Source organism: Sinocyclocheilus grahami, unplaced genomic scaffold (genome assembly GCF_001515645.1).
Source record: "Sinocyclocheilus grahami isolate Dianchi unplaced genomic scaffold, SAMN03320097.WGS_v1.1 scaffold146.1, whole genome shotgun sequence".
NCBI classification, from domain to species: Eukaryota; Metazoa; Chordata; class Actinopteri; order Cypriniformes; family Cyprinidae; genus Sinocyclocheilus; species Sinocyclocheilus grahami.
Genome location: NW_015505325.1, coordinates 2,076,401 through 2,102,083, shown reverse-complemented (window position 1 = coordinate 2,102,083; position 25,683 = coordinate 2,076,401). Strand labels below are relative to the sequence as shown.

The window sequence follows — 25,683 nt, the reverse complement described above, 5'->3', positions numbered from 1 at the left end:
TATTCAGAGGCCCAGACTGCACAAAAATATGCATTTTGGTGCAGATATTGCTATTAGTAAGATGATATTTAAATGCTTAGTTTTATGATCAAAGTTTTGTAGTTATTGTGTGAGCAAAACATGATGCAATTATGTTTGAAAGATGTACAAATAAGTGTTCCTCAAAACCCTGATGTATCATATTTGATTCTCACTTTTTAAAATATATATGAGCAGCTCGCGAACCAGCGATACAGAGCCGAGAAAGACACAAACGATATTATTGCTTTTCTTGAAGAGAACAGACATTGAAAAGACAGCAACGGTTAGTCTGCACTTCGTTATGTTACATCTCTTATCATTTATAAGGCTGATAAACATTTCCGTTTATCCACCTGTGCTGTTCATTTCCTACAATTTTTTCTCCTATAAGATTGCTGCATTAGAAGAGCAACTGAAAAGAGAAAAAGCAAAAGATTTACAAGAGAAAGACCTTCTGGTAAACATTAAGATACTGAGTTATTTTCCAAATGAATTAGCATTGTGTCAAGCTGTAACAGTTGAATTTCAAGAAGCTGTTATCATGCAAGACTTGAATTTCACCCCTCATTCGTTTCAATTGACTGGCTGTTGCAGGTGGCTGAATACATGGTGAAGATTGATGCTTTAGAAGAGAGGTTTAAGCAGAGGTCAAGTGACTTCCAGAGGATGCAAGGCGAGCTCAAAACCATTAAGCATTTTCACAAAATAAAGGCCAATCTGGAAGAAGACCTAATCAGTGTACTGCACAGTTAGTACTAATAACTATTTAATGTAGAATGCAATATAGATGCATAAAAACATCTAAAGTGATTCTTGTGCTTTTAGATGAGAGAAACATTTTAGTCTGGCGAGAACAGAATACAAGTTCTACACAGCACGGGTGAGAAAACCCAGATGCAAAATATTTTATACATCCATTCATAAATAAGACATTATAGATTATGCATAGAAACATTTCAGAAAGTGCATTTACCAGCATATTTAAAATCCATTTGTTATGGATTTTTAGATACTTTAGATACCATAAGTGCCAAAATACACGCTAGAACAGTCAGCGGTATATTTTTCTATATAGATTCACTTTGAGAAGGAAGCGGAGCAAAAGATCACTCAGCGCATCATGAAGCTATTGCGTGAGCAGCTATTCTTTTAATTCTATTATTGAATCCATTGCTCATTCCAGTCATTCCGATTAAAGACTGCATATAAGACCTTTGTATGTGTATCATTTGTGTTTATTGAGTCAAATCTTCAGTTTTTGCTCCCAACAGGCAGCTTGGTACAGCTTCACATTCTGTGTTCAAGGAGAATGTACGGTTGAATGAGGCACTGAATTATTATGTGAAAGAGGCGGAAGAACTGAAGAGGACCAATGTAGCCTTGACAGAGAAGAATGCTTCTCTTGCTCTCTTAAAGGTGCTATCACTAACAGACAATCAGAAATTTTAGGAGTCAGTTTCTATATAGAGTATTTAATTAAAGCGTAAGCTTAATGACATCAAAGTACAATTTAACCTTGTAAAACCTGACATAAACCTGAATATATAGTGATATATTTAATATATTTAGATTATGGAGCTCTCACTCGAGAAGGAAAAGAATGCATCAGTTTTATTCAGAGGCCCAGACTGCACAAAAATATGCATTTTGGTGCAGATATTGCTATTAGTAAGATGATATTTAAATGCTTAGTTTTATGATCAAAGTTTTGTAGTTATTGTGTGAGCAAAACATGATGCAATTATGTTTGAAAGATGTACAAATAAGTGTTCCTCAAAACCCTGATGTATCATATTTGATTCTCACTTTTTAAAATATATTTTTTTTAAATTATGTATGGATAATCATGTAAATCTAAGTTGCTTCAGTACATTACGTGTTTATATTAAAATATTACTAACAATATGAAATTTCGTATTATATTAAAATTACTTTACGTTTACTGAGAGAGAAATTTGTGTCAAATATGATACAGTAGGCTTTATAGAGTCAACTAAGTTAGCTTTCAGAGATGCTTAGGTTTGCCATTGTTTTCATCACATTGCATCTGTCCAGTAATGTAGACTGACTCTCCAACTGATTCATTCTGCAGGAGACGAATGAACTGATGAGAAAAGAAAGCGATTCCCAGCTGAGATCCCAACAAAATGAGATTTCCGAGCTGAGGGCTAAATTGGTCACACTTGAGCAAGCTCTGGGCATCAAATCTGGGGAGTTTGAGCAGGAGAGAGAAGAGGTGGAGCGGCGTGCCATGGTCAGCATGCAGGCCAACAGCACAGACCTCGAAAGATTGGAATTGCTTCTAGATGCCCGCGAAAAGGAGCTGGGCCAAGTGAAACGGCTGGCTCAAAGCATCATCGAGCAGCGCAAAGAACTTGAGCTCTTCTTTCACGAAACTCTTGACCATGTGAGGAAGGAAATAAGAACACAACAACAACTCTACAGGTTTGCTCAAGTTATGAAAACTAAACACTGCTCTGTGAAATATCCTTTACTAGGGCATTTTGAAGATTCAGCTTCACATTTGGAAGTGCTTCACGCATTTGAAGATGATCTTGTATGTAGACAGGAGATTCTGAAGGCATATCGCTGGAGAATGAATGAGGCTCGGGCTGGAAGGTTGGAGTATCCTCGTATACAGACCTTCTCTAATGCCCCGCACAGCACCAACGATGTTCAGACTGACCTGGAAGAAGCTGACAAATGGTGTGAGAGCTGTTAGTGCAGAATTAATTGCTCTTAAGGTACATCACTAATCAAGGTGACTATGATGATGAATATGGTCTGGTGTCATTTTAGGAGCAACTTGAAAAGCTCCAGTGTGGATATTTCTGATCTAACATGGGAACAGAAAGAGAGCGTACTCAATTTGCTTTTTGTTAAATTGAATGGGCAAAAAACAAGGTAAATAGATTTATAATTATAAAAAAAAAAAAAAAAAAAAAAAAAAAAAAATATATATATATATATATATATATACACACACACACATATATAAATACACACACATTATATATGTTATATTGAGAAAACCACAAATGAATACAAAATTATATATTTTTTAAATATAGTTTACTGGATGGAATTCAGTATTTATTTTGAATGTTATTGTTGTTAACCAAAATATTTATTTTATTATTAAATATAAAAATTTACATTAAAAACACAGAAAGTGATATCCATTGGAATGTGCGTAGGATCCGAATGGGTAAAAAGGGATTTGGATATTGCACTGTTGTTCTGTATGGAAGACATTTGCCTGAAATGACTTCTCACTGCCACTCCATCACTCAATGAAACAGCATCCAGAATTCAGATTTAGATTCTCTTAGGCCTGGATTTCTTTGCATTTCACATAGGGCTGCACAATTAATCGTATTTCTAATCGCGATTACAATTATGGATGCCACAATTACGCAATCGTTCAAAGCGGCAATTAATCGTTCAAATTCCACTTATGTTATTCTGCATGCTTAAGATGCGTTTTTTTCTTTATACATGTTATCTTAAGAGTTTTTCCATTGTTTTAATTTTAGTTTTAGTATAACATTAGAATACCATTCATATTTTTACTTTTTTTATAATTTAAAGAAGAAACCAATCCGATGTATAGTTGACATTTGAGGCTTAATACTATGGAAACGCACTAAAAGTTTTTCAGTTAGAGTGTTTTCAGCTTTGTTTATTTTCATATAAAAATAAGGCATGCAGTTGCATCAAACAATGGTATAAACATCATTCAATGTAAATTGTGATAATCGTAATTAACAATCACAATTTCAAGGGAATAATCGACAATTATGTCGTGTATAATCGTGTAGCCCTAATTTCACAAATTCCTTGAGGCAGTTCAGGGTCCCAAATGCTTAGTGATGATTTCATCCTTGTGTGAAAGTGTCCTGGTTTCTGTAGTGACAGACAACACAGTGCTAAGTAGCTTTCGTGGCTCTCTTTAACTTTACAATTGAACATATTTTGTTTTGTTTTTTCTTGTTTTCTTTACTCCCTGACTGGAAACCAGCCCATCTTCCAGCTTTATTTTGCTGCTATTTTGTCGTCTTTTAAGTGCAAAGTCAAACCATTTTTCCTTCACAGATTTACTGAAGAAAAACGTAGCCTGACCTTTATAACCCAGATGCCAATGCCAAATATGAACTCTGACCCCTGTGTTCTACCAGTCCTTAAGAGCACCTAACTGTAAAACTTTTCATATAGTAGGCCTATTATATTAAAATATTTCATTAAAAAAATATAGGACAAGACTGCAATGGAATTCAATGCAGTAAAATCTCCAAAATATATTTCATGGATCTTAGATTTTAAGGCACAATTAAAAACACATCTTCAGACAAATATCTTCTCTCCCTTCTCCAACCACTGATTTATTTTGTTATTGCTCTATTAGGTTCAGTCTGCAGTGCAGTGTTAATTTATTATATTTTTTCTCTGCTCAGTACTGCATTCTGTAGCTATATTGTTTGTTTTTCTTTTTATATCATGACTCTATATAATAATTTTAGTTTTTTTCTTTATGTTTTTATAAAGTGACCTTGAGTGAATGCTTTTTTGTATAAATAAAATGTATGTTTTAATGTAAAAATAAATCTATAAATAACTATTATATATATATATATATATATATATATATATATATATATATATATATATATATATATATTATTTATTATTATTCCATTAAAACAAAAAAATATATAGGTAGTCTTCATGATGTCTTGGTGAGTTTTACACCATCTTCCATTATGTACATCAATATGTTCTCTTATGTTATTATGCATTAAATTTAAAAAGTAAAATTCAAACCACTTAAAACGTTTTAGGGTGGTATAAATATCGAATTCAGAGACTTGCATTAAACGTTGCACAAAACGTTGTAGTACATCAACAATCTGTGTGTTGCCTTGTTAAATCCTCCTGTGAATGTGTACATGTGTTGCAGGGGGCGCGCTTGGGAACTCTTTTTTTTTTTTTTTTACTGTGACTTTCATTTGTAGCAGCAGGGAGAGACGCAGACGGGATAGAGCTCGAAATCACCGCGACCCGGAACCGAGCAACTTCTCACTCACATTCCAAGAATATAACGGAGCCGCTGGCATGAACTAAACACACCGAGGTGGTTCGTTCTTTAGTACCCGCGTGCACGCTCGACTTTATCTGTTGTTTACTTTCCATTTTTGATTGTTGCACGAAATCAACCGCCTTGAATCACAGGCAGGCAAGCCAGGGAAAGCAGAAGTCTCTCAACTCGCCTCGGGCGCTCGTTCTGCAGGCATGTCGCAGAAAGAAAGACCCACTTTCTATCGACAGGAGGTCAACAAGACAATATGGGAGGTCCCTGTGCGATATCAGAACTTGTCTCCCGTCGGCTCTGGTGCATACGGATCTGTAAGGTAAATATTGATGTGTTGTTTCGATGGCGGAACGATGTGTCCCATTCATTCTTACGGGCCCGTACAGCATTGCACTGCGTTAGCAAACTTGCTAATAAGACCAAAGTCCGTAGTTTGTTATGCAAGAGGGATTGCTAGTTACAAAAAGCGGGTTAAAAGTGTTTGTAGTGTTGCAGCGTGTTTTATTGTGTCTAATTTACGCTTTATAAACATTTAAAGCCGCGCATGTTGCGAATGCCACATCGCGTGCATGCCACTTCAGTTGCAAAGTGATAAACCTTTGCAGTGGATGGCCAACGCGACGCACACGTTAACAGTTGTTACTAGCGATTCAAGTCGAAGATATGAACGCGATGCACTGCAAAGCTGTTTATGATACAGAATCACATTTTTCTTCATTCGCCCTACTTCGTGGTGTAGTGTGGTCTTAACGCGAACATCTGGTGGGGTCTGTCCTGAATGAGGTCACCCACAGATGATGCATCATGCCTGTGTCCCAGAATCAAGGCAGCTGCCGTTTTGGCCACCTTAGTGCGCTTGTGATGCGCAAAATTGCTGTCTTTGTAGGAAACTCGTTAGGTTTTGAAACGCAGCCAATGAGTCAGAGCTGCTTGAGATTTCAAGAGTGTTGTCAGTGATTCATAACACTTATTTTTCTCGTTTGCTTGTAGTAACACCCAGGATGAGGTGAAGCACTGGGTTTGTCTTATGTTATTATCTTAATCTCGTAATTAATTCCTCTGGATTGCTCGTTTGGTTTGTTTAGCTGCAATGAGGAAGTTTGTTGGTGGTTTTTTGGTGATGTTTTCTGGCACAGTTGGATTAATGATTCACTTAAAGGTGCACTCAGTAATTTGTTGCCAATTAACAAAACATTACAGATAAATAAATGAGCCACTAATTTCAGACAAAAATGATTAAAATTCTATTTAAAAAATGGCCATTTGCAAACACATTGTCTTTGTGATGTCACACAATGTTTTCAGGGAATCAACCCACAAATAGTTTCTGTATAATAAAGAGGACTCTGAGATAATTTTACATTGCAAACATTGCACATTTCAGCTTTTAAATGGTCATAATTGGCAAACACACTTGTCAAGACACAATGTTTTTCTGAGGAGTTGTGACCTTGTTTTAACCAGTCATGTTTGTGCACATCGAGAGACTTGTTTGGTTTCTTCCTTAAACTCAAAACAAGCGTTATCTCACTCTTTAATGTTTGCAAATGATTTTCAGAAAGGTCTCTGTTATATTATTAAACAGACAGGTGTTTGAGGGCCAGGCTCGTTTTCTAAATTACTCCTACTCGGGGCAGACAGGTTGTTTATGCACCAAAGTGACTGTTAGAAGTTGCGATGCTAGGCAATCATGCTATTTAGATTATATTTCATGGGCCCCCTTATTGTGTCTGTGTAATTGAATATCTGATGAACAGATTGCACTAGGTTTGAAGTGCCAGGCTCATCTCTCAGCTCATGCAGTGTATTCAAAAAAGGGAAGCACTGAGATTTTCTTTAAAAAGATCTATTAGCTAGTTCTCTCAGAGTCAAATTATACATGTAAAATATCCTATGGTTCTTGAAAGTTTGTATCATGACTCTCACTGTTAGTACAACTGCATAACTTGTAGCAGTCATTGTGTGACAAATTCTTAAACAATTTGTCCTTGAAAAGGTAGTTTGTGATTGGTTGCAATAGGTACTTTTTGCTGTTTAGTTCCTTCTATAAACCTTGGTAGTTATTTCCATGAGGAAGTGAGAATCTGGTGGGTTTTTGTTTCAGTCTGAAATGTATGGCAAGTTAAATCAGTGCCTTTTATATGTTGACTTCTACTTCCAACCATCTTTAACTTTGTTTGGTCCTGTTGTAGCATGTTGGAGTTTCAGTTGTGCAACAAAGTGAAGTGTGACGACATGATTGAATCATGTGTGTTTCAGCTCTGCATACGATGAAAAGACAGGATTGAAGGTCGCCGTGAAGAAGCTGTCAAGGCCATTTCAATCCATCATCCATGCCAAGCGGACCTACAGGGAATTGCGACTACTCAAGCATATGAAACATGAGAATGTGAGTTTGGGTCATATGTATTATCAACCTGACAAGGCTAATATGAAGAGGAGCAGATGGTAATACCAATGGTTAAAGGCTTAGTTCATCCAAATATTATAAAATTCAATATGGCTTCTAACCTTAAGGTCTATGGGGCAACATAATAACCATGAGTGAATTAGGCAACCTAGATTAATAGGATGTTAACAAGAGTTACTGCACAAGACAAAAGTCCTTTCTGTGTTGGGTCTCCCAACATAATTCACAATAAAAATTATTGTTGTAAATCATAAAATAGAATAGGTCAATAATAGGATGTTTACAGTAAAATAGCAGTGATATGCAATTGGAAATGTGGGTTATTATACCCTTAAATCAAGCCCTGTCACTGAGCTATTGTTTGCTCCAGGGGCTCTAGAACATAATTTTTCTCGCAAATTTTGAGCAGCCCTCCTCTGCTATTAGGTTTAGCCATTATTCTGTCTGTCAGAATGAAACGGGTATTAAAACATAGTAATTCCTTTCGTATTTGAAATTGGGGAAATCTATATCTGCCTAATTCTAGATTTCCCTGTGAGCTTATGCAATGAAATCTTAATGCAAGACTGTACACGCTGTACTAAATGATTCTGATTTGCACTTTGTGCTTGCAGGTGATCGGCCTGCTGGATGTTTTCACACCTGCCACTAGCCTGGAGGAGTTTAATGATGTGTGAGTCAGACAATTAGTTCCTCCCCAAGTTATCTTTTTGCTGGACTTAATACATTTTTTTCTTCTTTGGTTATGAATATGACTATACTTCATGCAAGTGTTAATTAAACTGGAGGAAATAGTTCACTCAAACATTTGGGGTCAATAAGTTTATTTTTTTCAAGAAATTAATTCCTTTATTAAGCAAAGGCACATTAAATTGATTAAAAATGAGAGTAAGGACATTTATACTGTTGCCAAAAAAAAAAAAAATCTGTTTCAAATTAGAATCCTGAACAAATCTGGAAAAAACTTGTTTTTGTTTTCACGAAAATGTTAAACAGCTCGAATGTTTTCAGCATTGATAATAATACTAAGTGTTTCTTGAGCACCAAATCAGCATAGTAGAATGTGACACTGAAGACACCGATATAAAGTATGTTGTAAATAATACTCGCAACAATAATAATTTTGCAGTAATATTGTTTTACTGGATTTTTGATCAAATGATAAATGTGGCCTTGGTGAGCATCTTTCAATAATATTAAAGAAACCTTACTGACCTTAAACTTTTGAATGGTTGTGTAAATTCGTAAAAAAAAAATTTTTTCTTGCAAACAGGTGGCAAGACATCTAAAATAGAAAGTCTTTGTCTGCCAGTGCCAACTGAAGGTGTGACAGCACACCACATCAGACGCTTCCTGTATAAACAACTGTGTTGATCACAATTAGAGTGATTTGGTTTTGAGGCGCTGTTACCCGTCCTTTAGTACAGCTTTAATATAATCACTCCTGTGTGTTTAGCGCTAATTTTTCATACACTAAACGGAATAATGCATTATTTATCTTGTGCCATTTGTTACATGACTAGAAGCATGTATTCGAGCTCTCGTGGTTTTATGGAGCTTTGGGTTTCCACAGTGACAGCTTTTTGTGCTGCCTGGCTCCAGCCTAGCAGCCGTGGGTTAGTGGGGAATGCTAAGGACACAGCCAGGTTGTAAAACCAGATGCTGTGGTGACTTAACATCGATTCAACTGCCAAAAATAGACCTGACGCACAGTAATGGATGAAGGGCATCTGCACTTTGCTTCAGTTTTTCATTTGTCTGTGCAAGTAGAAGTGATGTATATTTGTTTACTGTCTCTAATCTGTGTTTTTTCCCCCCAAATCTTTGTGGGGGTTGGATGTATTTGTTGATTATCTCTAATTCTGAGTGTGTTTATTGGGGGGAGAGTGTTTCTGGGATTAAGTAGAGCTTATTTTAAGCTCTGCTGTGTGTCACAACACAGTGGCTCTGTTTGACCTGTAGCTCCACCCTCTTGCTAAGAGTCAGTGCTTATTTAGACTCTGCTGTTTGTTACCATGAAGCGTTTGTTTAATAGGTTGAAGACTAATAATTGTTAATGTGCCTGAATATACTGTGAGAGGCTGGCCAGGTTCAGTGGTCAGCACTGTTTCAAATCAGCAAAATCAAAGGATTGACTCACTTAAATTAACCCTCACATATCTATTCTTTCTGTTCTTCCTTTAAGCAACCACTTGAGTATAACAGTCCTTAAGTAATAATATATATTTATTTTTTATAATTTATTATATATAGATGCTACAGTTTAAAATGTTTTTTTGGCAGAAGTCTCTTATGCTAACCAAGGCTGAATTAATTTAATCAAAAATACAGTCAAAACGGTAATATTGTAAAATATTATTACAATTTAAAATGAAGGTTTTCTGTATTATTTGTATGAAAATGTAATTTATTCCTGTGATAGCAAACTGACTTTTCAGCAGCCATTACTCCAGTCGACATTGTCACTTGATCCTTCAGGAATAATTCAGTTTGGTACTAACATTTTCTACATGTATCAAGGTTTAAAAAGTTCAAAAGAACTTCTTTTGTAACAGTGTGAAAGTCTTCAACTTCTGTTCAACCTTTACTGTTCAACTTCTACTATCAATCACTTTCGCTCAATCTAATGCATCCTTGGAAAAAAAAAAAAATCTTACTGGCCCCAAACTTTTTTTAACAGTAGTGTAATTTTGTTCTGAGGTCATTCTATGAATGCCCCCCCAAAAAATTTGTATCTAAAGTATTTAATCGCTATTGTAAGGAAAACATAATTGCAAAATATTGATTATATGATTGTATCATCGCATCTCTAGTTTTTATCTCCCTATAATTTCCTGTTTCTTCTCTCACAGTCCCAAAATAAGCATTAAAATATGTGCAAGCAGTTACCCCTGAATATTTACATGAAAACTGATCCAGTGGCAAATCTTGATGATGACAGTACAGTGTTTCCCCTAGGTTTACGGCTTTTTTTCTGGACTCCTTTTTAATGGTTAAATTACATTTTATTAATCAAAAAGCATGTCTAATTAATTAAAATCATGAAACTTAAACAATTTAACATCAATTTATTAGCAGTTTAACAAATATTACGTTTAGGGCCCTATGAAATGTTTTATTTGTCCAACCTTATGTTTTATTGTAACCAAATTCTGTTTTAGCATGTCTAATTTGAAAGCATAAAACAAGTTTCATTTATTCTTACAATAGCCTTATAAATCTTTTGCTAAAAAATTCTGTGTTGTGTATTTACATTTTGTTTTAAGGCATAAAACATTCATTTAATCTATCTTTTAAGTAATGAAAATTAAATTACATTTTTTGGAAAATAAAGGTCATTTAATATTACAATTAAAACATTGAAGAAATATTGAATGCCTATTCCTTAAAAATAAGGTTTTAATAATTTTAGTAGTAGTAGTAGCAGTCTGTTAAGTACATTCTACTCAACAATCGTAATATATTTCTGCCGCAATGCCCTCAAGTTAAACCGAACTTTTATTTTGACGGGTTGCCGTGAATACCATTACATTTCTGTGCGTGTATAATATGAGGATAGTTTTACTCAGATAAAACGATCAAATGCTAAAGAAGTGATTCTCAGAGCAGTTCTGGAGTTGTTGTTCATGTATTATGTCCTCATTAGTGAGACGGCAGAGGTTAATATCACCTGAAGCGTCACGAGCGTTTCAGTACGAGTACTACACATATTTAAATATTTATGTGGCTTAATATTTACAAATACTAGTAGGAGTGGGCTCACTTGTGTGTGTGTGTGTGTGTGCATGAGCGCGCGCATCGGGCGGGCCGCCCCCCTAAAATAATGGCAGGGGAAACACTGCAGTAGTCAGAAGTTCCTCCATGGCCAAAGTTTAAGTTGTTGCTTCACTTTAGAAGCACAGTCAAACTTCTAAGCAAAACAAGATTAATGGATTTTATTCAACCCGAATTAAATGTTCCCTACATTTCATGCTATGCTGTCACTCCCAATACCAGGTTAAACAGTTTGCATGAGCGCGCGCATCGGGCGGGCCGCCCCCCTAAAATAATGGCAGGGGAAACACTGCAGTAGTCAGAAGTTCCTCCATGGCCAAAGTTTAAGTTGTTGCTTCACTTTAGAAGCACAGTCAAACAAGATTAATGGATTTTATTCAACCCGAATTAAATGTTCCCTACATTTCATGCTATGCTGTCACTCCCAATACCAGGTTAAACAGTTGGCAGGCAGGAGAATAACATTCTTGTGTTCTGTTTGTATTATGTCCTCATTAGTGAGACGGCAGAGGTTAATATCACCTGAAGCGTCACGAGCGTTTCAGTACGAGTACTACACATATTTAAATATTTATGTGGCTTAATATTTACAAATACTAGTAGGAGTGGGCTCACTTGTGTGTGTGTGTGTGTGTGTGCATGAGCGCGCGCATCGGGCGGGCCGCCCCCCTAAAATAATGGCAGGGGAAACACTGCAGTAGTCAGAAGTTCCTCCATGGCCAAAGTTTAAGTTGTTGCTTCACTTTAGAAGCACAGTCAAACTTCTAAGCAAAACAAGATTAATGGATTTTATTCAACGGCAGGTAAATGTTCCCTACATTTCATGCTATGCTGTCACTCCCAATACCAGGTTAAACAGTTGGCAGGCAGGAGAATAACATTCTTGTGTTCTGTTTGGCAGGTACCTGGTGACTCATCTAATGGGTGCTGACCTGAATAATATTGTGAAGTGTCAGAAGCTGACCGACGATCATGTTCAGTTCCTTATTTACCAGATCCTGCGAGGGCTTAAGGTGAAACTGCACTTTTTCAATCCTGTAACGAACACAAACAGGAATCTCTTAAGTCTGATGTAAATAAGATTTCATCTGAAATCTATCTGGAATTTGATTCTCTCATGTAGCTTAACACTTTTTAAATATTTTTCTTTTAATTTTACCAGTACATCCATTCGGCTGACATAATTCACAGGGTAAGTGTTCATTCAGGCTTATGAGAAATGGCCTGCAGGCTTTTTGTCCCCTCAAAAAATTGTGTGCTGCCCCGTGGAGCCAATTCTCCCTGGCATCACCATTGTGTATGCTCAGGCCTGTTGTTGTGCAAAGACTAAAGCTAGAAATTGCTAGAAATTAGTTCTAGAAAAGAATGACATTTTTTTTCCATGGAAGTTATGTTGGTAAACTGAAAGCAGTCCATCTTGAAAAGATTTTGACAGTATTACAGCTCACATAACTTTTTTTTGTTTTAAAACGTGTTCATGTTTATGAGTTCATATCGCTTAAAAAAAAAAAGGCATTTTCATTTGTTTTTATGAATTTGAAGTTGAAATGTTTTGTCTGTGGTAATTGAAATGCAAGGAGATGTGTTACAGCTATACATTTAATTCATAAATAGCTGCAAATATTCCTTTAAAACAGTTGGTTGTAGTGGTATAAAGAAATTGTCCATGGAAGTTATGTTGGTAAACTGAAAGCAGTCCATCTTGAAAAGATTTTGACAGTATTACAGCTCACATAACTTTTTTTTGTTTTAAAACGTGTTCATGTTTATGAGTTCATATCGCTTAAAAAAAAAAAAGGCATTTTCATTTGTTTTTATGAATTTGAAGTTGAAATGTTTTGTCTGTGGTAATTGAAATGCAAGGAGATGTGTTACAGCTATACATTTAATTCATAAATAGCTGCAAATATTCCTTTAAAACAGTTGGTTGTAGTGGTATAAAGAAATTGTAAAGTAATATTAACTAATTGTTTCCCAGGACTTGAAACCCAGTAATCTGGCAGTAAATGAAGACTGTGAACTTAAGGTGAGTCTGTCATTTGTTTTTGTTTTAGTTGTTATACTTTTGCTTGTAGTGTGGTTACTCAATACATCTTGTAAATAATAATAATAATGGCACTGTTTGTTTTTTTGTATCTCAGATCCTTGACTTTGGTCTGGCTCGACACACAGATGATGAGATGACAGGGTATGTGGCCACAAGGTGGTACCGTGCTCCAGAGATCATGCTTAACTGGATGCACTACAACATGACAGGTAACAATTTTTTATAATATTAATGTTGAAAACAGCTGTGCTGCTTAATATTTTTGTGGAAACCACAATACTTTTTTTTTTTTCCTTTTCAGGATTCTTTGAATAGAAATTTTAAAGAACAGCTTTTATTTTGAACATAATTTTTTTATAACAATGTAGATGTCTTTACTTTTGATCAAGTTAATTCATCCCTGCTGAATAAAAGTATTACATTCTTAATTCTTACTGACCCCAAATGTTTGAATGGTAGCATAGTTAAAACAAATACCAAACAAGCTGACTGGCTCATGCTAACCAGCCAAGTCTTGATGGGTTTGCCTAAATATCTTTTGAGGATTGTGGCTGTTGATCCATGCCATTTTTACAGCCCTCTGTATCAAGACATCTGGGTCAGCACACAAGAGAGGGAACATGTGCTTGCTGCCTCTCCACTAATGTTGTTGATTTCTTTTCAGTGGACATTTGGTCAGTGGGCTGCATCATGGCTGAGCTGTTGACAGGCAGGACTCTGTTCCCTGGCACAGATCGTATCCTTTTCCTCTCATTTCCCCTTCGCTGACCTGCAAAACACTCTCTGTAAATTGCACCATGGCTCCAAGCCAGAAAATGCATGATTTTTAAGTGCGTATTTGCTCTCATGCTGATTTAAATGTATACAAATCGTATTACAATTTATTTATTTTTCTTCCCTTTCTCTGTCCTTGCAGCGTGTATTTGGCAGGTCTGTCTGCCTCTTGTATTAAACTGAACTTTTGTCCCTTCCGCCTTCAAGCTGCGCCCCAAGATGCAACAGTGATTTGAAGGATATAACATCCATCATTATGAGAACGCAATAAACTGCCCTGCAGGAAATGACATGCCTATTTCTCTCTTTCTCGCTCTTTAATTTCCAATGACAAATGTTTTCAGGTTCAGCTCTTGCAGCGTGTTTTACCCCCTGGCTTTGCATATTTGACACTCTGTATCTTGAATGACTGCTCCTCTAAATGCATCTGGCTCCACAACCCATGGAACAGAAATACTTGCCAAATATTTCCCCCCTCTCACAGGCAGAGCACACCTGTGCAGCTACTTCTGACTTGCTTTTGCTGGGCAGGCAGAAAATATTCCACCTGTGCTATTTTTACTAGGTTGCTTGCCTTTCCACAGATGTGACCAAAGCTTCTATGCCTTCCTGTTCTTTAAGTACACATGAAACCAAAATAAGCGTTTCCTGCTTTGTTTTTGTGGCCTGTTCGTTGTTGAGCCACACTAGTTTTCCTTCATCTTATTGTACTAGACATCGATCAGTTGAAGCTTATTATGCTTCTGGTTGGAACTCCAGGACCTGAGCTGTTAATGAAAATATCATCGGAGTCTGTGAGTTTGATATATTTAGGAAGTGTGTACTTGCTAAAAACGCCTGTCTGTGTTGATTTTCAAAGTGGCAAATACATTTTAAACTGGCAGCTGTATTAGCTTTTATTATAGCTTTTATCTGGTCCAGGCTGGATCGGGATTCTTTGAATATTACGTTCAAAAGAACAGTATTTATTTGCAATATATTTTTGTACTATTATAAATATATTTACTGTCATTTTTTTAATGAATTTAATGAATTCTTGCTGAATAAAAGTACTAATTTCTTTTAAAATAATAAATAAATCAATAAACACTGACCCAAAACTAGTGCGAGGTGGTAGACCATTTTGGACCAGCTACAAAAGTAGTTACCATAAGTGATCAAGCTAGGTTTTGGAACATGGTGGCTGGTCGACCAGCTAATGATCCGCTTGGACCAGCTAGAAATCAAAGTACAGTTAACGGTGTAAGCTGGATGTTCCAACAGGGAACGTGTGTTGATTGTCACTAATTAAAAAGTATATTTTTCCAGTGTTCTCTAACTAAACTTTGACCGTTTGACTTCACTTTTAGATGAAGGACTGATTTGAGGTTCTGTTTGGGACTGAATCATGACATCTAAACTGAAATGAACAAGCCTGATTTTTGTCTTCCAGCTCTGCTGATGTGTTTCTGAACTGATTCTATTCCTTGTCAAAATCTCTTACTATCCAAAGCATGACATTCCTCTCTGCTGTATATGAACACAATTTGCATGCCAATTCCTTCTCCCTCTTTGTTTGATCCTGTCTTCCTCCCTAGATCAGTGGCGAGCCACAATATAATGTCCAGATAACATTTGATATATATGCATTAAACTAAATTTGTTGACCGTTAGCTCCTTGACCCGGCCTTCAAAGATATAAACCAGCTTCAACAGATAATGCGACTTACAGGAACTCCACCTGCCTCTCTAATAAGCAGGATGCCTAGCCATGAGGTGAGCTCGCTGTCGCCCAGCCCTGTTTGCAGAATACCTCTCATGACCTTTAATTAGCAGACCTCACTTTGGAAATACGGACTGCATTTAGAAGAATTAAAGAAGTCCTACTAACATATAACAAAACAATATCACACAATCAAGAGTGCTTTTGTACGGCCCAGGTAAACACAGCCTTTTGTAATCTCTCCAGTTTCTAGCTCACTGGTGTGAGAAACCCCAGTCTGAGTGTTCCTGAAGTTACAGAAAATACTGCTACTCTGACTTCCAAAAAAACAACAACGCTTCCACTTACACTGCACAATTCAACATCGGAGACTCAGAAAAGCTGAGTGATACAACTAGCGACACTGGACTGAAAACCCACTCAGCCAATCAAATTCGGAGAACAGAACAAAAATATTAATTGGAACATTTTCAAGTCAGCTTAAAACAGTATTTTATGTAGAGAATATAAGCAAATGTAATGGTGATAATAGATTGCACCCAATTTAGTTCCTCCATCTTCTCCACTTTCTCCTTTTCTCACTGCTTGCCGCTGAGCTGTCAAGTTATTCGCTGATCTATGTGAGCTGAAATCACTGTCTGTCATCGCCAGCACAGACCCCTCTGCCTTCTGAAGCTGTTTGTTTGCTGCTGCATTCAAATGGCACTGCATGCTAACACCACAATGTTATGATTCCCAGTGTTAGCAATGTATGTGCAGAACGCAAGCAGTTGTCATGGTGATCAAGTCAAGAATTACCAACAAGCTCAATTCTTAATTGTAATGTTAACTTTAAATGAACACAGCTGATACTTTGATAATGACATTATTTTATTAACTCTTGACTGCTCACGATTCAACTGTCTATTTCCACAGGCTCGTACTTACATCAACTCACTTCCTCAGATGGCCAAGAGGAATTTTGCTGATGTGTTTATCGGGGCTAATCCACAAGGTAAAACTGGCATGTTTTGGCTACAGAAGAGACTGCATTTATTTGATCAAAAGTTCTGCAAGAGCAGTAATATTGTGAAATATTATTGCAGTTTAAAATAACTGTTTTCAAAAAAACAAAAACAAAAAAATTATTTATTCCTGTAATAGCAATGCTAAATTTTCAGCAGCTGTCAAAAAAAAAAAGTTGTTGCTTGTTTTTGTGGAAACTGAAACCTTATTTTTTTTTTCTTTGAGTAACAAAAAGTTCAGAAGAACAGCATTCATCGGAAATAGAAATATTTTCGAACATTCTAACTGTTCTTTACTCTAACATTTGATAAATGTAATATGTCCTTGCTAAATTTGTAGGGTTTTTGTGTGGTAGTGCATTTTGTAGGTTACTTTGAACAAATATTTTTGAGAAAAATATGCTGGAAATATTTAATTTTGATTAAATACTTGATTCTTTATGTTTTAGCTGTGGACCTTCTAGAAAAGATGCTGGTTTTGGACACAGATAAGCGCATCACAGCGGCGGAGGCTCTGGCTCACCCATACTTTGCTCAGTACCATGACCCAGATGATGAACCCGAGGCAGAGCCTTTTGACCAGAGCTTTGAGAGCCAAGAGCTTGATATCGAAGAGTGGAAACGTGAGTCAAGGATTTTTGGTCTGTTTATATACAAAAAATGCCAGTTGGCACAAGTTACAAGTGCTTTAAGCAGTTTTGTTCACTTTTGAGCATTGAGTTTACCACCCCACCCCATCCCATCAACAACACACTCTCCCTCCAAAACCCCATCCTCCCACCCTGAACCAGTGTTATTTTAAGTATCATTTATATACTTGTATATTATTATACTATATTTATATTAATTTACTATTACTTTTTTAATAAACCATTATTATCACTAATTGAATTGGGTTTTATTTTTATAGATATTTTAATGAAATGTTTAGTCATTTTGTTCTGTGTGCATTTGTCATTTTTATTAGTTTTTGTTTTTAAAATATTTATATTTAGGTATTTTCATTTTAGTTTTTATTAATTTCCAGTTAGTATTTTTAGTGCTTCAACTTAAAATTTATTTCAGTTAGTTGCCTAGGCAATATTTCTAATTTGTTTAGTTTAAGTTTTGAATCTAATATTTATATATCTTTTTTTTCAGCTTTATTTCAATTAATAAAAATGTTTTAGTTAACGAAAATAAGGGGCTGTGTCAGTTCAGTTTTGAATAATCTAGATTTATGTTTTAACGTATGTTGCAGTCACAACCTTTATGGTTTGTTTTCTGTTCCTGCTCAGGTCAGACATATGAAGAGGTGATAAGTTTTGAGCCGCCAGTCTTTGACGGAGATGAAATGGAATCTTGACCTTTTCTTCTGGATGGCAATCAAACCAACTGTACTACTTCTACAGTAATGCTGTCATTTTGCAGTATTGTAATCAGCCAGTCAGTAGGATGTTTGACTGTTTCTTTTCATATTTTTAATGTTGTCTACTGGGCCAAACAGAAGGAATAGAAGTCATAGAAAATATTATTTTACACATTGAATCTTTTCAAAAGAATCTGATGGTAATAATATTAACAACTTTTTTTTGTTTTCCTTAATGATTAGTTTTGGTCAGTTCCATGATGTTCATATATGACAGTCATGCAAGTCTACTTGTAAATGTAATATCTCGTAGTAGTATTTAGTTGTGCTGTTCTTTCTGTGTACAATGTATCACATTTGCAGTACTTTTAAAATGTTCAGAAAACGTTGTTCATTTAGTTTCTGTTAATATATATATTTTTCCAATCAAATAATGAGCATTGTATTTAACGATTTACAGTATGTTCCTCATTAATCAGTTTTCATAAAGATGGAATTTATTGGAGGCTCCTTTGATAGAGCTAGGATGAAAAATGTAAATTGTTGCATTGGATATTGGTGATAAGTTTAGGTTATTTGTAAATATACATTTCATAAAGCTTTTGGAATCTGTAGCTGTTTTATTTCTGATCTTTTTCACAGTGTTTGTGTATGTTTCATAGAGAGAGGTTGTGTGTGTGTGAGTGTGTGTGTGTGTCCACCTGAGGTTGCTACTATGAACCCTATTCGATCTGATTCTGCTTCCAGTAGTTTTTTAAAATGCTATTAATTGAATGTTGAAATATGAAAGCGGAGTAAGATATTTATACTGTTGAGGTGGTATTTATGAACCTGAAAAGCTCTCTTCTTTAGCACCTGACAGAAAACATGGAATCAAACACCATTGTTTACTGAAAATAAAGGCCGATATTTTTCAGAAACTTCTGCTTCTTTGTTTTGATTGTTTGTTTTAGGTTGAACAATAGAGTGTGAGGTCATTATTGACCTTTTCAACAACTTGGGTCTGAATTTCATTTAAAAATGTTATTTAAAAAAAAACATTTTATGACCAATGCATCTTCAAGATTTTCTTCAATCTCAAAATTACCACAGTAACCATAATTTACCATAGTAACCGCTGTAACTATGGCTACCATGATTTACCTGCGCTTTGTTTTTGTGCTTATCGAAGTCATCGTTTGGTAGTTTAAAATGCGCACGTCTTGCTACTTCTGTAACATCTTTCAATTCGATGTATAATTGCGAAAGTAATTACAAAAAATGTAATTAAAAAAAATAAAATGTACTGGGATGAATTAAAAAAATGACAGGTCGCACCGTGGACGTGCAAGAGTCAAGACGCGCATGCGCAGAGCCACCCAAGCGCCAACTAAGGGGCCAACATGGAGAGAAAAGGTAATCTCTTCCTTGACTTTCTCTGAATGATATTTGCCTTATTGGAAGCTATAGCGATTATACATGAGGCAAGGTGACTAACTTGCATTCTGACTCAAACGAGTAATGTAATATTACAGCAAAAGGGCGCATTTTGCCTTGTGTTGGGACGCACGAGCTGGTGTCTTTAGCGTTAGCATGTAGCCACTCAGTCTGCAGCTGAAGTGAGCTACATTTATTTTCATCACTCCCCAAATGCATATTTTATTGTCGGTTTGTATCGGCTTCACTTTAAGCGATTTCACATCTCTTTTGTTTTAGATAAACGTTAATCTTATGAGTAACGTTAGACGCGTGCACGTATCAGCTGGATGAGAGTTGAAAGCGTCTGTTTTCCTCCTCTTTGCTGTCGTGGAAACTTCAGGAATTTATTTCCTTCAGCCTCGTTTTTGCATCCATGTTTCTGGCGCTGTAAAAATAGATAACACATTCATGTTATTAAAGAGCCACGTCTACACTCATGTAAAGCGCTCAGTTCCTGTCACACTGTGTATTGTTTATGTGCATTATATAAGATTACATAAGATCACTATAACCGGTCTGTGCGTCTCCTGTATTATGGTCAGGCTATGTTTGACTGTGTTTGAGCAACTGAGTTTAAGTGATTTTTATTAATAGTTTCATTGTCATATGCTGGATCTCATTTGTCACACCAGTTCTGGCACTTCAGGCAAGGAAGAAAAGGGCCAAAGCCAAGAAGTCGACCAAGAAGTGAGTTTGTGCTTTATTCTCTTGTTTTTTCCTGCTAGTATTTATCTGGCTGATCATTTGGATTTTTAAAATGAGAATGTTACTAGACCTAAGAAGGACTGCCTATATGTAAACTGGACCGTGCACAGTTAAACACTTTTCTGGAATGTGATTATTGGACATTAAGACATTAGGAACCACAATATGGTGTACAATTGTGTCTTTAGACTTTTAATAATGTCCTGGAAGTTGCAGAGTGGCTGTTAAACTTGGTGTCAGTTTAGACGCCACTGTTTTGATGTGTACAGAATGAGTCATATTGAGTTTGCTCTGATTATTCAGTCTTAACTGTTGAACGATGTTCATTTGATAATATTTTGGCAGAATGAAGTCATCTTTTTGGCATGCACAGTATCAAGATGCACTTTCCTTCACTTCAGTTTTTTAAATGATGTAAGAAACGGGTGTTTTTCTTGCATGGGTTAAACCAAGCATGGATACATGCAGTTAGTGAAATGCATTCAAACACTGGTAGACTTTTTACTCAATTGTGTGTCAAGAGCTTATGTGGTAGAAAACGAAACGCTGGCTGTGTGCACATTGTGTTTCTTGGATTTAGATTCAGTTGACTGATTCAGATGAAGTTTCATTCAGAAGAGTTTTTTCAACAAGTCAAGTTTATTCATTTACACTCTTAATAATAATGATTCGACATGGGGATTTTGGCATAACTTTTTTTTCTTAGTGTGAAGAACATTTTAATAATCTAAAGAAAATAAACTTTTTAGGACTGAAAAGATTCCATGATTGGTTAAAGTTCTTCATGAAACCAACAATGCAAATAAAGAACTTTCAATTTGAACAATGTTTTCTAACAGTGTTTTTTTTAAACAATACAGATTGTTTTAAAGCAGCTTTGCAGTAATAAACAGCAAAACAGCATCAGCAAGTTGTTCGATCAGGATTCAGTCATTTTAGTTATAATTACAACTTCTGTTTCACCTATAAAGCAATTCTACAAAAGATTATATAGCTGCATTATTCAGGACAGTTCAGTTTGGTTATTCAGTGAGCTCATTGAATAAATAAAGGTGTTTTTATGTGGTAAGATATAGTTTTTATGTAGGTCCTTTGATTGTAGCATGTCAGAAATGAGAATCACATGCTGAAACGGTTGTCAGAATATTTATACCTTGTAAAAATCAGCATCATAGTGTCTTTAATGTAAGATGACCGCTCTGTGAGAGTTTAAATTGTAAGAGGACCTCCCTATATAGACTGTGCTGTAAAGCTTGTCCATTGACCTAAATGAAATGTGCTCTCATCCCTCAGGCCAGTACATCCTCCACGCGGGGCATTACAACAGCAGCAGCCTCCTACAGAGACCCAGATACAGGAGCCCGACGAGGAAATCCTGGGCTCTGACGATGAAGAACAAGAAGATCCTAATGACTATTGCAAAGGTTGGAGACAAAGCTCTACAAGTTATTTTTGACAGCAGAAGTTACAGTTTGATCTGTAGACGAGACTTAAAATTGCTGAAATGACATGACTAGAGGCACTTCCTTGTTTCACGGTTGTTGTTGTTGTTTTTTTGCAAGTATCTGTTGGGGAAACTAAAATGCTTCCTAAACGTGCATAATAGGTTGTTTGCAATCACGTGATTCTGATGACGTGCGAAATGCAGCTGGAGGGCAGGAAGTGATTTTTCTCCATAGAAATCACTAGCAGAAACCCAAAATACCTGTGTTTTGTGTTGTTTATAGATGCTCAAATAGGCCAAACCGAGAAACCACGCGGAGCCAAGAAGTCAAAAGTCAAGAAATTGACTGAAATCCGCAGGAAAAAGTGGCTTGTAAACCTGCGTCTGCGGTAGGGAGGAGCGAAGCCGGATAATGCTCATGTGTGCAAATGGTTAATATAAGATAATATATAAAAATATTAATAAAAAAATATGTAAATAGGTACAGGGTGACACTGTCAGAATTCACGGAATGTTAAACGCCACACACAGACACGATGTAAATAAGATATTGCAGTTCTGAGAGCTTCATATCACGGAATCGTGAGATTGCGATAAATTGAAGTGAGTGACAGCTTTTTAGTGATTAGCGTTATATGAAAGCGCTATTGGCTCGCTTTCTAGGCTATAATCGATTCAGAATTTAAATAAAAGTTGTTTTACGTGCTGCTAACAGGACCAACAGCCACATACCCTGTAACTTGCATGCAGCAAAGTTTCAGGAGTGACGTATATTCCACATCCCTCATATAAATACAGGATTCACTTTCGAAATAGCTTGTTTACAATCAGGGTTAGTTGCTTAGCCTATATCCACCGCCTCAATGGCAGGCAAGTATTTAAAAATTTAGTTTAAAAATCTTTATAACATAAGGATCACGTCCAGCATGCTGTGATTTATAAATACCTTTCTCTTGTAATAGCGTGGTGGTTGAAGAGAGATCCCCTCATGATTGTAAAGCACGGTGGGTGTATAGAAATTCAATGAAAGCGCTATATATATATATATGTGGCTGTTGGTCCTTTTAGTAGCACGTAAAACAAAACTTTTATTCAAATTCTGAATTGATTATAGCCTGCCTAGAAAGCGAACAAATAGCGCTTCCATATAATCACTAAAAAGCTGTCACTCGCTTCAATTTATCGCAACCTCACGATGTTTCTTGATAATCAGTGAAGCTCTCTGAACTGCAAATAATATCTTATTTACATTGTGTCTAGGTGTGGCGTTTAGAATTCTGAATGCGTGAGAGGTGGCAGCCCAATCTATATATTTCTTTATTAATATCTTAATATATTATTATATCCCATAATAACCATTAGCACGCATGAGCATTATCACATGAGCTTCGCTCCTCCCGACCGCAGACGCAGGTTTACAAGCCACTTTTTCCTGCGTTCTTCAATCAATTTTTTTACTTTTCCCCACTTATGAACAACACATTTTCGAACACGATAAAAGCTCCTTGTGGTTTCTCAGTTTGGCCAATTTAAGCATCCATAAACAACGCAAAACACAGGCCTTTTGAGTTTCTGCTAGTGATTCCTACGGAGAAAAATCACTTCCTGCCCTCCAGCTGCATTTCGTGTGTCATCAGTGACGTCATGTGCAAACAACCTATTACTGTAAACTGCAAAATAAATGGATATTTGGTTGGAAACGAATATTTGGTACTCTAAATATAGGAATGGCATCATCCTCTGCGTGTTTCAGATATCTGTGATTTAAAAAAAAAAATGTATGTAACATAGAAGTGATGTTATTATTTTATTATTTTGTACTTATTAATTATTTACTTATTTTAAAATGTCAATAGTCTGGCCAAGTTCTAATTTCTATTTTTGTCTAAATGTACTTTAAATTGATTGCTCAAGATCAGTCCCTAACAAAATGACAATCAAACCAGCCCTAAAGGACAATTGATGAGCTTTCTGAATACAAGCTGAAGGATTGCTGTTCTGCTTTGTTCAGGAGGATATCACCATGTGAAAATTGGGGACCTACTCAATGGCAAATACCACGTGATCCGGAAACTGGGATGGGGTCATTTCTCCACTGTGTGGCTGGCCTGGGACATCCAGTAAGAGCTATGTCATTTTGAATAACATAAGACACATTATAATGTGCCAACATTGCATATGAATCCGTGTATCATTTGTTTTTTGATTTAATATTGAAAGTAGAAAATTTTTCCAAAAAACGAGAATTCAGCTTAAATTTTCGTTTTTCGTTCATGGGTGGAAAAATGAATAAACGGCTTGAATATTCAGTGGTTCATGTTTGTGGCATGCGCGAGAAAGATGCTCCAGGAGACCGAGACGGGCTAAAGCAGCGCATTCTGTTGTTCTCTTTATTTTTCAAAGGCATGACATTTTGTAGTTATTTTGAACGTAACGTTACACAATTAAAAATATACATTTTACCATACGACTATAAATGACAGAGTATTAAGTTATTTCCCTTCGATGGGGAAAAAAATCCAAGTGAACATCAGTACTCAATATTAATTTAAACTGCTTTAAATATGACTGCTGCTTATTTCCTGTGCACTTCAATACTGGTCTGTGCTTGACTGTAGTCTGGCCTACAAAGTAGTTTCGCTTTCACAACGAAACAGCGTCACACACCGCGGCATACAGTGAGCCGAGGCCGGGGGATAAAGTGAGGAACGACGGGAGGGTTAGAGTGAGCAGAGGCGTGGGCTTGAGAACGGCGTGGACTATTAGTGGAGGATACTGCGGAAGAACTGATGACGGCACGGTTTGATCTTCGGCTGACCAATCAGCAGAAAGGGGTGTTTAATTCCCGCCTACATGTAGAAATCGAATATTCAAGCTGTTTATTCATTTTTCCACCCATGAACGAAAAACGAAAATTTAAGTTGAATTCTTGTTTTTCGTTTTTTGGGGGGGAAAAAATGAAAAAGGAGCCGTTTTCTCATTTTTCTACTTTCAATATTAAATCAAAAAACGAATGATCGAATGATACACAGATTCACTCCGCTTCTTCCACGGTGAAAGCCGATCCGGCACTGAAACAGCTCTGAAACAGCTCTGGATGAAATAAAGCTACTCAGATCTGTAAGTATCCAAAGAAACTTCTGAAACTGAAATGATTTAAATAATCATTTTAGAAAAAAGGAAAGGTTTAAAACAATGAAGATGAAATATATCGACAGCGATCGACAGCGCAAAGTTGTAGTATTTCCTCAGCAACCAGCACGGATCAGCTCCAGGCATGATGAAGCAGATATCGTCCTCTTTTGGAAGACCAAACAAAGTAGTTTTGCTTTTACAACGAAGCACACAGCGTCTTTATGACATGGCAGCGGAAACAACAAAACTGCAGCAAGAATAAAAGTTACGCCGCCTTTCTTTGCGTGAACATTTGGGCGGCGTTATGCAAATCTTCCCACAGAAAATTTAAGTTGAATTCTTGTTTTTCGTTTTTTGGGGGGGAAAAAATGAAAAAGGAGCCGTTTTCTCATTTTTCTACTTTCAATATTAAATCAAAAAACGAATGATCGAATGATACACAGATTCATATGCATGAACCAGTTTTTCTCTTCCTTTTTTTTTCTCTGCAGAGGGAAGCGGTTTGTTGCAATGAAAGTGGTAAAGAGTGCAGAGCATTACACTGAAACAGCTCTGGATGAAATAAAGCTACTCAGATCTGTAAGTATCCAAAGAAACTTCTGAAACTGAAATGATTTAAATAATCATTTTAGAAAAAAGGAAAGGTTAAAACAATGAAGATGAAATATAGATTGTTTAAATCATTTTTAATCAATTATATTAATAATTTTTTTTCTCTCTCTCTCTCTCTCTCTCTCTCTATATATATATATATATATATATATATATATTA

The 25,683-nt window shown here is 36.2% G+C and overlaps 3 protein-coding genes across 8 annotated transcripts in view; all 3 read left to right on the top strand.

The window, feature by feature from the left end:
* Nucleotides 1–627: 627 nt before the first annotated feature.
* On the top strand, nucleotides 628–2,743 carry LOC107591857 (basal body-orientation factor 1-like). The gene is made up of 5 exons (XM_016281134.1): nucleotides 628–769; nucleotides 847–901; nucleotides 1,293–1,437; nucleotides 2,114–2,466; nucleotides 2,587–2,743. The coding sequence occupies exons 1-5, from the start codon at nucleotides 628–630 to the stop codon at nucleotides 2,741–2,743; spliced, it is 852 nt and encodes a 283-aa protein (XP_016136620.1).
* Nucleotides 2,709–19,083, top strand: LOC107591834 (mitogen-activated protein kinase 14A-like). 3 transcript variants are annotated; one of them, XM_016281104.1, is made up of 12 exons: nucleotides 2,709–2,925; nucleotides 7,370–7,499; nucleotides 8,135–8,193; nucleotides 12,196–12,307; nucleotides 12,457–12,486; nucleotides 13,273–13,320; nucleotides 13,436–13,550; nucleotides 14,006–14,077; nucleotides 15,791–15,870; nucleotides 16,733–16,811; nucleotides 17,271–17,444; nucleotides 18,099–19,083. In XM_016281104.1, the coding sequence occupies exons 1-12, from the start codon at nucleotides 2,789–2,791 to the stop codon at nucleotides 18,164–18,166; spliced, it is 1,104 nt and encodes a 367-aa protein (XP_016136590.1). In that variant the 5' UTR covers nucleotides 2,709–2,788; the 3' UTR covers nucleotides 18,167–19,083. The 3 variants fall into 3 exon arrangements, with proteins under 3 accessions (XP_016136590.1, XP_016136592.1, XP_016136591.1); XM_016281106.1 differs by lacking the exons at nucleotides 2,709–2,925; nucleotides 15,791–15,870 and adding exons at nucleotides 4,920–5,429; nucleotides 14,830–14,909; XM_016281105.1 differs by lacking the exon at nucleotides 2,709–2,925 and adding an exon at nucleotides 4,930–5,429.
* Nucleotides 19,084–19,490: 407 nt separating this feature from the next.
* LOC107591832 (SRSF protein kinase 1-like) overlaps nucleotides 19,491–25,683 on the top strand; it is a 25,532-nt gene continuing 19,339 nt past the window's right edge. For 3 of the 4 annotated variants that reach the window (XM_016281102.1, XM_016281100.1, XM_016281103.1), the window contains exons 1-5: nucleotides 19,491–19,564; nucleotides 20,260–20,314; nucleotides 21,626–21,756; nucleotides 23,788–23,896; nucleotides 25,403–25,490. In XM_016281102.1, coding sequence (XP_016136588.1) covers nucleotides 19,552–19,564; nucleotides 20,260–20,314; nucleotides 21,626–21,756; nucleotides 23,788–23,896; nucleotides 25,403–25,490 — 396 coding nt within the window. In that variant the 5' untranslated portion in view covers nucleotides 19,491–19,551. The other variant, XM_016281101.1, reaches the window with a different exon arrangement.

Coding starts and splice junctions, on each gene's coding strand:
- LOC107591857 (XM_016281134.1), top strand. CDS start 628: ATGGTGAAGATTGATGCTTTAGAAGAGAGGTTTAAGCAGAGGTCAAGT. Junction 902..1,292: donor ACAAGTTCTACACAGCACGG/GTGAGAAAACCC, acceptor TGCTCCCAACAG/GCAGCTTGGTACAGCTTCAC. Junction 1,438..2,113: donor CTTCTCTTGCTCTCTTAAAG/GTGCTATCACTA, acceptor TTCATTCTGCAG/GAGACGAATGAACTGATGAG.
- LOC107591834 (XM_016281104.1), top strand. CDS start 2,789: ATGATGATGAATATGGTCTGGTGTCATTTTAGGAGCAACTTGAAAAGC. Junction 13,551..14,005: donor GATGCACTACAACATGACAG/GTAACAATTTTT, acceptor ATTTCTTTTCAG/TGGACATTTGGTCAGTGGGC. Junction 16,812..17,270: donor TATCGGGGCTAATCCACAAG/GTAAAACTGGCA, acceptor TTTATGTTTTAG/CTGTGGACCTTCTAGAAAAG.